This window comes from Pristis pectinata, chromosome 5, assembly GCF_009764475.1.
Source record: "Pristis pectinata isolate sPriPec2 chromosome 5, sPriPec2.1.pri, whole genome shotgun sequence".
Classification (NCBI taxonomy): Eukaryota; Metazoa; Chordata; class Chondrichthyes; order Rhinopristiformes; family Pristidae; genus Pristis; species Pristis pectinata.
This window is the reverse complement of record NC_067409.1, coordinates 80,981,528-80,994,436: the sequence shown is the minus strand read 5'-3', so window position 1 is coordinate 80,994,436 and position 12,909 is coordinate 80,981,528. Positions and strand designations below refer to the sequence as shown.

General features: G+C 42.4%; 1 protein-coding gene across 1 annotated transcript in view; it reads right to left on the bottom strand.

Moving 5' to 3' along the window:
* Positions 1–12,909, bottom strand: part of cdkal1 (CDK5 regulatory subunit associated protein 1-like 1) — a gene marked incomplete at its 5' end in the record, with an annotated part of 448,677 nt that overhangs the window by 18,442 nt on the left and 417,326 nt on the right. The window contains one exon of the mRNA XM_052016953.1: positions 5,579–5,662. Coding sequence (XP_051872913.1) covers positions 5,579–5,662 — 84 coding nt within the window. The remainder of the gene's footprint in view (positions 1–5,578; positions 5,663–12,909) is intronic.

The following is a 12,909-nucleotide window of genomic DNA, read 5'->3' as shown; positions in this document are numbered from 1 at the left end:
CATCTCATTGATTAGTTTACTTTTACCATGATTTTTTTCCTACCCTACCATTGCAACTTAACCTTCAAGTTAGCTTTCTCCTTTTTTTTCTCACTTCATATGATTTTCCTTCATCCCAATCATGGGAATCCATCAATATTTATGGAAGCATCTCTCTGTTACTAACAGCATAGATCCCATTTCAGAATTACCCAGGCCAAAGTCTGGACATGCTTGCAAACCAAACAAGTGCATTCCATCAAAACACTTATGAAACTGACATGGAAGAAGACGAGCCAAGCCCACATCACAATGACCAGGGTTTTATGCCTGAACCCCTATTCCCGCCAGCCACGTAATTTCACACAAGAGGGAAGAACACAGAGAAAAAAATCAGGTGATAAAAAAATCATTCAAAAAATGCCTCTCCAATTCCATTAGGTGATCAGAACCAATCCAGATGATCTCACAATTAAGACTTCTTGGTTAAAAAAAAGCTTTATAGCAGCAAATGCTCTCAAGCAGACTGGTTGGCCTTGAGGATAAGCTGCACGTAAGCAAAACTGAAGCCAGAAATGGGCTAAGAGCAACCAAATCATCAAACTGAAGCTTACTGAAACTTATGGCCGAGGTTTCACATGGTAATTATGTTTACACAAACAAGATTTAGTCACATTCTTAAGGAAGAGAAGAGCCCACTTCTGAAAGAACCACACAGTCATTCCCTTCTCAAATGTCTGGACCGTAAGGATTACACCAAATTCATATTTCTGCTGATAGTGCTGATAATCAAAATCAGCTTTCAGCCTGTAAACTGGAATTTTTTTCTGGGAAGAACAACATTCTAGATGATATGCTGGCCTTTAACAAAGCTTTTAGCTATTACTTGAGGAAAAACTGGGCAGCTCATGCCAATATAAATCAATGAAGATGTTTTCAGTTCCATGACTCGATCTACCTGATGCTCAGAGACAAGAGGAAGAGAGGGAAGAGAGTAAGGGGGCAGAAAATATTTTTATGTTATTATTTAAATATTTTTATTCCAAATGAAGAGCTGCCATAGGTTAAAGTGCTGCTGGCTTTGGCAACATTTTGTTAAAATGTTGCCGACTTTATGAAGAAATGTTTGTTTTACCTCCATGTAATATTATTGTCAATTGTTCCGAATTGTGTGATACCAGATGAAAATGATGATTCACTAGCCTTTCCTCAAGCACAAAAGAAATGACTCTCAAGTGCACTTTCATGAGAACACAGCTCCTTTAAACTGCTTCCACCATCCTGCTACAACTTCTGAATTTATTTCCTTGCTGTGAAAACTTAAAACCCCTCAGGGACTGTCTGCATATCACAGGGATTGCCTGGATTTATGTCTTGTTAAGAAAATTCCCCTGGTGTCTAATTCCATGCAACACAATTAAATATATTTAAAAAAGTGAGTTTAAAGAGGTCTCAAGTTTAAAAATCAACTATCAATTTTCTATTCTCTTTGGATTTTTGCGTTAAGAAACAGGATTAATGTTTCACATTTATGTGTCTGTGTCCTTGACATGAATGACAAGTTATGATTGCAAGGGGAACAAGACATCTCATGCAGTTTTCCATCTATGCCGAGGATCATCTACGATTTTGTGATTCACATTACCACATGACCTGCAGATTCATTCATGCCCGTGTACTTTTCAGATGCAGATATTATTTACTTTAGTGTTTGTTTTCCTCTCAAAAATGATGGATGTGATTGAGGTACTGACATCCAGAATCAACCTGTTACTACTTTTGAAAGGAATGTCTGCTGAATAAAACATTGCTGTGTCTTGACAAAACAGAAAGCACTTAATACTAAAAAAAATCTTCAAAAGAATTAAAGTTTGAAGAGCCTAATGTTATTACAAATATTCTTTTCTTTGGCACTGAACATACACATACAGCTTACAACATTTTGTGACTTTCTCTAAAGGTTTATCCACTGTATGATTTCAAAAGTTGCTGTGTTGACCAAGATGTCATTTCTTGACATTCCATTGTTGATCCAATGACATTAAGCCTTGATACTGCACCTAACAGGGTGGGCTGCGAGAAGGCAGTCTTTCACACAACAGGTTGTGTGACTCATCAGTAATTCACAGCTCCCTATCCAAAGGGGCCTCTGTGTATTCACGTCCTATCCCCCACACCCAACCCAACTCGGGGTAAAGTTTCAATGAACCCTTTCTGGTACCATTGTCACTGTTGAATGGAAATAAAGACTGGACTAAAATACTGTCCAAAACAAGCATGACATTCAAATCCCAATAGTATGACTCCCTACATTTCACCAGCCTCGAAGTTCAAGGGTGGTTCTTAACTGTACATGGGCGATGTGGCTACTTAATACATAAATGCAATCAAACCATCCTCTGCCTGTGAATGAGCTACCTGGATCAAATGATGGATCATATCATATCCTGACCTTAGTATAAATTTAATGGATGTATCTTTGAGATAAATTCTCTCTCTATAAAGGCCATGCAGTGGCTTAGAAATCTCAAACGAAACTTAGAAATGTTATTCAAGCTGTAACAAGAAAGAAAAGTCTTTATAACTCACATGCGTACTGTACAGTCACATTCTGAGCAAAAACATGATGCAATTCCATTCATTTATATCAATCACATACACTCAGAAGCCATCAAGGCAAACTCTAACACCTGCCCCAACACCACTTCCATCACCTCCATCTAGGGACCCAAACAGTCCTTTCAGGTGAGACAGAGATTTATCTGCACCTCTCCTCATATCACCAACTACATTCGGTGCTCCAAGTGTGGCCTCCTCTACATTGGCGAGACCAAACGCAGACGAGGTGTCTGTTTTGTAGAACACCTAAGCTCCATCCATAACCATAATTTGCATTTCTCTTTTGAAAGTCACTTCAACTCCCTCTCCCACTCCATCACTGATATGTCAGTCCTCGGCCTCCTCCAATGCCAGGAGAAATCCAAACGCAAAATGGAGGAACAACACCTCATTTTCCATCTTGGGACCTTACAGCCTAACAGGATGAACATCGAATTCTCCCCTTTTAAGTAAACCAACCCCCCCAACCCACCTTGCATCTTCTTTTCTTCCCTTTCCTAGCCTCTCTTTTTCCTCCTCACCATTTTTTTGTCTCTCTTTTTCCTCTCCCCTTCCCCTATGCCGTCTGTCTCCATACCTTTGACCCATCCCCCTGTAAATCTGCTCTCCCCTCCTCCCCCACTCCTGCCTATCACTATCTCTTACCTTCATCTACCTATCACCACCCTGTGCCCACCCCACCTCCCCTCTTTTGTCCACCTATCACTGCTCTGTTTCTCCCCCCTATATCTTGGGCTTCCCCTATTCCTATCTTCAGTCCTGAAGAATGGTCCTAACTCGAAATGTTGACCGTCTGCTTTTCTCCACAGATGCTGCCTGGCCTGCTGAGTTCCTCCAGTATCTTATTGTTTTTTCATCTAGATTCCAGCATCTGCAGTCCTTTGGGGAAACAACTGAACTTGTATTCTCATATCTGGACACTATCCCGTCCCCCTGGTCCAATCCCTTCCCACCTACGCCCGTGACACATCACACGGTCTCCAACTCTTCCATAGCCTTAAGTTCTCTGGCATACATGACCTTATCTTCACCATGGACATCCAGTCCCCATATACCTCCATTCCCCATCATGACGGCCTCACCGCCCTCTGCTTCTTTCTTGACCAGAGACAAAACCAGTCCCGTTCCACTAACATTCTCCTCCTCCTGGCTGAACTTGTCCTCACTCTAAACAACTTCACTTTCGATTCCTCTGACTTTCTTCAGACCAAGGGCGTAGACATGGGCACTCACATGGGCCCCAGCTGTGCCTGCTTCTTCGTTGGCTACGTTGAACAGTCTCTGTTCCAAGCCTACTCCAGCCCCATTTGTCAACTCTTTCTCCGCTATATCGACGACGGCATTGGTGCCACCTCTTGCACCCATGCAGAACTCGACAGTTTCATAAATTCCACCACAAATTTTCACCCTGGTCTCCAATTCACTTGGACTATCTCTGACACCTCTCTCTCCTTCCTCGATCTTTCCATCTCCATCTCAGGAGATTCTTTATCCATCGACATCTTCTACAAACCCACTAACGCCCACAGCTACCTCGATTACAGCTCCTCCCACCCTGCCTCTTGCAAGGACATGATCCCTCTTTCTCAATTTCTCTGCCTCTGCCCCCATGACGAAGCTTTCCACTCCAGGACATCTGAGATGTCCAGCTTCTTTACTAACGGTGGCTTCCCCGCTACTGTCATCCAGAGAGTTCGCACCCTCACCTCTACCATTTCCTGCACCTCTGCTCTCACTCCCGCCCCTCCCAAAACCCACAGGGATAAGGTCTCCCTTGTCTTCACATTTCATCCTCCCAGCCTACGTATCCAACACATCATTCTCCGCCACTTCCACCATCTCCAACGGGACCCCATCACCAAGCATATCTTCCCCTCCCCACCCCTTTCTGCCTTTCACAGGGACCACTCTCTTCGCGACTCCCTAGTTCACTCCTCCCACCCCACCCATCCCGCTCCCACACTGGGGACTTTCCACTGCCCCGCCATAGGTGCAACACTTGCCCCTACACCACCTCCATCTCCTCCATCCAGGGACCCAAACAGTCCTTTCAGGTGAGACAGAGATTCACCTGCACCTCCCTTAATATCATCTACTGCTTTCGGTGCTGCAAGTGCAGCCTCCTCTACATTGGTGAGAACAAACACAGACTAGGTAACCGCTTTGCAGAACACCTGTGCTCCATCCATAATCGCAATCTGCATCTCCTCCTTGCCAGTCACTTCAACTCCCCCTCCCACTCCATCACAGATATGTCAGTCCTCGGCCTCCTCCACTGCCAGGAGAATTCCAAGCGCAAACTGGAGGAACAGCACTTCATTTTCCGTCTTGGAACCTTGCAGCCTAAGGGCATGAACATTGAATTCTCCCACTTTGTAATCATTGTGATCCCCACACCTCCCCCACCCCCACAATCATGCCTCTTCTTTTCTTCCCTGTCCTAGCCTCTCTCTCTTTTTTCTACCGACCTTTTTTCCTCTTTACCTTTGACCCATCTCCCGGTGGATCTGCTCTCCCCTCCTCCCCCACACCTGCCTATCACTATCTCTTATCTGCATATACCTATCACCACCTTGTGCCCACCCCACCTCCCCTCTTTTATCCACCTATTAGTGCTCTGCTTCTCCCTCCTACATATTGGGCTTCCCCTTTTCCTATCTTCAGTCCTGAAGAAGGGTCCTGACCCAAAACATTGACCGCCTGCTTTTCTCTATGGATGCTGCCTGGCCTGCTGAGTTCCTCCAGCATCACAGTGTTTTTCATCTGCAGTCCTTTGTTTCTCTGTCAAAATGTATACAAAATAGTTTTATTAGCTATGTTTATGGGCACTGTTGGACAGATTTTACTGTTCTATTTAGTGGCAAGTTATTAGATCTCAGGCCATTAATCTATGAAAGAATGAGGGATCTTTTGTTGCCAGTTTAAGTACAAGCATTTTCAGTTGACTTCAAACAATGGAAGAAAACCTAGGTTGACTTGCCTGTTCATAAAACTTGTTGTGTGCGACATAGTACTGGCCGTCAAACGATTCCTCTGTTATCAAAACATGTTGCCTCTTCCCAACCTGAAAAAAAGAATAGGTAACTTAGAGAGGAGGAAAAAGAATCTAAAGAACAATTTCATAAGTTTTAAATCTTACACATCAATTACAGAAACTGGCTTTAAGAGAATGACTTCAATCCATTCCTTTATCTCAGCTATCTTCCAAGGAAAGCTTGGCATAGAATGACAATGTCACCATCTGCAATGGACTTAGAAGCATTCAACAACACTGTCAATTTAGAAAATTCTCCCAAGATGCAGCCAAACAAGGCATGAGGAAAAACTTGATGCTCCGTCACAGGAGGTGCAAGCTGAGATGACAAGAGCTTGACCTGAGAAGAATTGTTAAGGGAAGAGGAAAAGGGTTATGGAATGGAATTCCATGGAATGGAATCATGGGGCTTGCAGCAAGAGTCTGGAAGAACATAGTTGCTGTGGGTGGGTGTGGTGGGGTGAAGGTGGGACAAACTACATTTGGTAACTTTAGAAATAGAGAAGGTTGGGGCCATGGGGAAATGGAATTTAAACACAAGAATAGGAAGTTTACATTTGAACACCAAAGTCAATGCAGGATAGTGTCGACAAGGATGATGAATAAATGGAACTAGGGCAAAACAGTAAATAGGTATCAGAGCTTTGGGTAGGATGAAGTTTATGGAGAATGAGATATGGAGAATGAGATCTGGAGGCTTCTCAGAAAAACATTAAGAGTAATCAAGACAGAGAAAGTCAAGGAATGAAGAGTTCAACAGCAGAAGGTATGAGGGAAGAACAGAGGTGTAGCAGAGCAAGAGGTAGGTTGTTCCTTTGAAGAAGGGGATATGAAGTAAGAAAAAAAAAGTGCATTCCAACAGGGAATGCCTCTTGACTGGCTTTGGTTGGATCAAAGCAGATTTTAGCATTTTTTGCTGCCTTTCAACAAATTGTTGTTGAGGTCCAGGCTTTCACTTTGACAAACTTGACTTGGAATTCAGGTGGGAATAGAGGCTTCATTCTCAGTTACATCAGGATATGTGAAGTTACCAGACACGAAGACCATGAAGGCTAAGTAATCTTCAACCAAAGTGTACTGAAGCTTTGGACTAATTTACCAAGAAGACAACTCACAACTATGCTGAATTGCATAGAATTTACAGGGCAGTTATGCCATTCATTCCACGTAGTCTGTTTTGATATTTATGCACCACATGTGCCTCCTCCCATCCTACTTTGTCTATGCTTATCAGTATAACTTCATTTCTTTCTTGCTCATATGCATATCTATCTATCTGTAACACTTTATGCTGCATTCTGTCATTGTTTTCCCTTATACGACCCCAATGCACTGTTGTAATGAAATGATCTGTATGGATGGCATGCAAAACAAAGTTTTTCACTGTACCTCTGTACATGTGACAATAATAAACCAATTGACCAATTTAACTTCAAATGGAGTTACATAATGTACTTTAACTATCCTATGTAATAGCAAATTCCATATTCTAACCACTGTCTGGTTAAAGTGTCCCATCATTCCTAATTGGATCATTAGGGACTATCTGATATTTATGAGTATCCTATTTTTGGTCACCACCACTTGTGGGAACATTTTTTCCAGGACTGTCCTACTAAACCTCCCCAAAATTTGAAAGGACTCTTTTGGATCATTGCTTCAGCCTGGTCTTTAGTACAGAATACAAACAATCTGCAATCATTCCTCATACATTTCTGTGGAGACCATTGATGGAGTTGATCATTGAAGAAAAAAAAGTGGTTTTTACAACCTTGCTGGATTTTCACTTTGTTATAAATTTTGAGGTACAGCTTGGATCTGGTGCACACTGTCTTCCATTTTCAAGTGAACTTTTAATGTATTTAATGCGTAACATCTATCTATACTTCAACATTGCAAGAGGTGCATGCTAAGTAATTCTAATTACATTCCTTATACTGCTCATGTAATGAAGGGAAGAAATAGCCAATAAAATTTTATCAACTGGGTTAGTTTTTGGTAAATATGCAGCAATGATGTGATAATTAAACATCCTTCATAATGGACACCAGTATTTATAGGTGATAAAAATCACCTGAACTTTCTGTGACTGGAGAACCATGGTTGTCTGGTAGAAAAATAAACTGATAATAGAAAAATGATCATCTGAGTAATTAAACACTGGATATTGTTAAAAATAACAGATACCCATCCAAGAGTGATTTCAAACTTCTGATATAATGGTAGGTAACTGTTAGGATTAATTTCAGTGTTAACTGACACAGCATGCTCCTCCAGATTAGGTTCTGTTCTCTTCAAAGTAAAAGATTCACCAATACAAAGCCAATCTGAACTGCACAATTAGATTACTGCAAAGGATAGCCCTCTGTCTCATTGAAGTATCAAAAGCCTACAGTCGGGTTACTATTTTACTATTTCCATTGAATGCTTATCCTGGGGCAGACCTCTGCCTGGGCACCAAAGCATCTGTTGGAATTACCCATGTTTCCCCCTGGAAGTCCTGGTGCTGGTGCAGGCTTAATCTGGTGGCGGCATCTTCTGTGATGCAGCCTGTTCTCCTTGTGGCCCATGTGATGAACTGGTGGATTCTCTGTGGAGTTCAATAGTAAAATGTGAAATCCCCTAGACTTCTGAGGCTGGGAGGTGCATTGGCTGAGCCTGTGCCTGTAATATGACCTCATTGAAATTTATGAGAAGAAGTGACTGCCAAAAGAACAGTAAGTACAAGTTTTATTTGATTTAATTCAATTAGTTTAAATGTATTTATTTCTGGTGTTTTCAAAGCCTTAACTTTTTTCAATCACTATTTTTAAGTTTTATTTGCCTGCATCTGCTCACCCCCAAGTCCTGCTCCTTCTCCAAGAACACATGAAAATCTGAATCACAGATCACATCATTTCTGCATGTTAAATGTGAATAATTTCATGAGGACCTTCTACAAATTGTAATCAACCAGAATTAACAGAGATTGGGTTTTCACTACTTTGAGGGGAGCTGATCAAACAATCCAACCACTGCTGAAAGTCAATATGCACATTCTCAAGAGAGGCATCAAGGGAGTGCAGGACATAAGGTTCACCAATGCCAACTGTGACATTCCTAAAGAAAAAGTTGTCAGCTACAAAAGCTTCTGCAAGTCAGGCAGTCCAGAGATCTCCCCACCTTGATCCAGAGCTGAGACAAAACGACAACATGTGGTGATGCACACTTGGTCCTAATGCCAAAAGAAATTTAATAAATTGAGTTGTATGGTGAATTTGGTGGAGTCATCCATCTTCTATAACACAGCATCATTGTACTTACATAGCCACAAAAGCCCAGCACTTATAGTTATCCAACCATGGCAGTCACTTTATTTGCACATGTTGAAGCACATTCACTTATAAGCTTCCTCCTCTCTTGTTGAAGAAGGTTGTGTACAAACCAGAGGGCCTCTTCTGAGCACGGTGGCTCAGCTGGCTGGAGGAAAGGGTGCTTTTGATCAATGGCCTGTCACACAGCCAGTGACCAAAGGAGAATCAGACTTCAATCAGCCCTCCAAAATCTCAATTGCATGACAGCATCCAAATGATTCAATTGGCTCTCACCTGTCACTCATGACCATACTCTGTGCATTTATCATTTCAGATACATAGGACATTGTGCCTGAACAGGCCCTACACTGTTAAACACAGGACTAAGTAGAGGAATTGAACAAGCACACCATTACTGGAAAACATCTGACATCCCATCCTTCAGCTCACTAAATAGAGAGGGTAATTTGGACTTGGGATATGCATTTGGAAAGTCACCTGGCACAGTGGTGCAGTAAGTAGAGCTGCTGTCTTGTAGCTCCAGAGATCTGGGTTCAATCCTGACCTCTGACACTGTCTGTGTGGAGTTTATAAGTTCTCTCTGTGACTACCTGTGCTTCCTCTGCTTGCTCTGGTTTCCTTCCTCATCCGAAAGAAGTGTGGGTTGGTAGGTTAATTAACCACAGTAAATTGCGCATAGTATGTAGTTGAGGGGTAGACTCTGGGAAGTTGATGAGAAAGAGGGGAGATTAAAATGGGATCAATGTATGATTTGTGTAAATGGGTGCTTAATGTTGGCATGGACCCAGTGGGCCAAAGGGTCTGTTTCCCTATTGTATGACCATGATTCTATGTCTAGTAGACTGCAGCCAGATCAGTGGGAAAGTGTGGCTCATGTGCTTTCTCTCTATAGGGCAAGGCTGCACATCTGTTTTACTTCAGAGGACTTGGATTAAACAACTAAAATGCAGCAGCTTCTTAATGAAGGATGATAGAAGTTCATATGGAAATAACTTGGGATGATGTTTAGCCTGTCCAAAAGCATTTGCAGATTCAAACATGGCACAGTGTCCAACGTTGGAGATCACTGTTTCCATTGTTACAGAGCAAAATGTCAAACACCGCAGTAGAATCTCAGACCATAGTCATCCAGTCTCTGTCTACTGCCAGACAGGTATAGACTGGATTCCACTATTGGTATGGCACCAAGGTTGTGAGTGCACCTCTGGGATCTGGTCCAGTGGATTGTAAGGCCATCCAATACATGGATCACGGGATTGTGAATGGGTCTGGTGAATAGGAATCTCTTGTTCTCTCAAAGTGACAGCAGTATAACTCCCTCACTGCAGCTCCAATACTGCCCTTGCAGCTGCCTCCCAGCTAGCTGGACCAGACTGATGCCATTCACAGTAAGATGATGCAGCCTGTAGTGCCCTCTACACCCACAGTTACTCATGATCACTCACCAGGCCACCTGCAGCCTTTTCCACTCAGGATGCAACCATTCACCAGTTAAACTGCAGCCATAGGGAGAGCATTGCATTAAATGAGTGGGCCAAGGAAAGGAACTTGGAAAATGGGCACCAAGGGTAATTAGTCAACAACCATATAATTACAGAAAGGAGGATGCATGAAGTTGCTATTGAATCATCGAGTTGGCTTGGGTAATATGATGAGGGAGATGATAACATGGGAACCGGTATTTATTAGTCTTGGTGACGCTTGGACATTATGAATGGATCAGCATTTGATGAACATGCCCATTTTCCACTGAGGTTATTGAGGAGTCCCATTCCATACCTGCTACCATGTTTAGTGTGAGGGGACTCTGACACGTTCCATGGGTGGTAGTCCTTGCAGTTCATAAACGGCTTGGGTTTGTATGTGGAGCCCAGACTTCTAGATGACTACAGTCTATCACTCCCAGAATTTCCCAGATACCTACAGTCTTGGCAATCTATATGCCTGCAATGCCTACTTCCCTCTACTTAAGAACTAGCACATAAAGCCTCCTCTCTTTGCATAGAGAACATTTATGTTGCCTCACATCCTGTCGTATGATGCAAACTGGGAAATGCAGGTTATATCAAGCCACCACTGAATGGAATGAACCAGAAGCTACAGAGGTCTGGGTTACAGCAATCTTAACTGTAACAGGTAGAGCAGTCCAGGTGTGTGGCTGCAATTTTGCCTGCAGAGGATGATAGATCTCCATAACTACTCATAAAGTTGTAGAGAACATAGCCTCTTGGTTCTCCAAGTCTGCATTGACCATCAAGCAGCCATTTACACTATTCCACACCAATCTCATTTTTATTATACTCCTACTTTCCCATTTTGTTATACTCCCCACATTCCCATCAACTCCCCCTAGGCTCTACCACTCACAGTAGGGGCAACTTACAGTGGCCAATTAACTGTCTAACCTGCATGTCTTGGACACGTGGGAGAAAACCGGAGCACCCAGAGGAAACTCATGCTGTCACAGGGAGAAACTTCACATATGCAACACTGAACCCAGGTTGCTGGAGGTATGAGGCAGCAGCTCTACCAGCTATGTCACTGAGATGCCCATACACCACTCCACCACCACTGCCGCCTTGGAAAACCTTAGCTTCTGTATTATTACTCTTTAGAGAGCTGTTAGTAAGATTGTGGTGTAGAACAAGTCTTGTGGGATAGGTTATCCTGGTTACAACCCTTCTTACCTTCCTCATTCTGGTTCCACTGGCAAGTTGCTCTTGTCTTCCAGACCCCTCCAACTGCTCTAGATATAGAGCCAGTGGAATCACTACTAAAGCAATGATTTTGCAATGGAAGTTAGGCAAATACATGTATGAGCCCATTCCTCAGCCTGACTCTGCTTACGACTTCTTAGTGAAGTCTTTTGGATATCCAATGCTGACAGAAAATTCAGTTGTCAAAAAACTCGCAATTGATCGATGATTGCTTAATAACCAGGAGCAGAGCAAATTCATGCTGACAAGATCACATTTCCAGCATGTGATCCACAATGAACATTAACTACATATTCACCATACAACTACATGAGGGACCCTCCAATTGAATACGGAACATTAATAGAAGTTATCCATTCATGATCTATATGCTCCGTGCATACACTCGCGTAAGTGCCTGGTTGAAGTTCTTACTTTGTACAAAAGGTGCTGTTGGTTGATGATCATGTTCCTTGAGCAAGTTTTGCTCTACAAATCAATCATTCAGCACTCAAAAGACATGCTTTACGCAACTGAATCTGTAGGTTGGCATACGATAAATGAATATGTGAAAAGTAGGTGAATGAATGAAAACATAGCAGCTCCTTCCCTGAAAATGGTCTTATCATTAGTAACAACAGGCATACATCTATGTTTACGTGTCTCTATCCAATTCAAAACAAAACTGCAGAGATTTTTTAACAGTAAAAGTTTTCTTGAACTGCAGTATTCCCTCAATTGGGCAAACATGCAATAAATTGCTAACTCCAGATGACACAGCAGACGGATGGAATTTTGTTTAATATCACAACAGGAATGGGGGACTGTTTGGTAGTTCAAACAAACCCACATTTACTGCAGCAAAGTATTCCAAAATGTTTTCACATGTGTATTACTGAGCAAATTCAACACTGAACTACTAAAAGAAATATTAAGGCAGATGATCAAAAGCAACATCATAGAAGTAGGCTTAAAGGAATTCTTTAAAGGAAGAAAGAGAGGTAGAGTGGCACTGAGGTTTGGCGAGAGAATTCCAGAGCAGAGGGCCTCAGCAAATTCTGTAAAGTCACCAATGGTGGAGCCATTAAAATCAGGGATGCAAAGAGAATTGCATGCCCATAGGTATCTCGCAGGGACTGTTGGGCTGGAGGACAGTAGTTATGGAAAGGGGTTTGAAAAGGATGAGAATTTTAAACAGAGTTATTTCTTAACTGGGCCCATTGTAAGAGACACAAAAAACAATGGTACTGCCAAGACCATTCCTGTC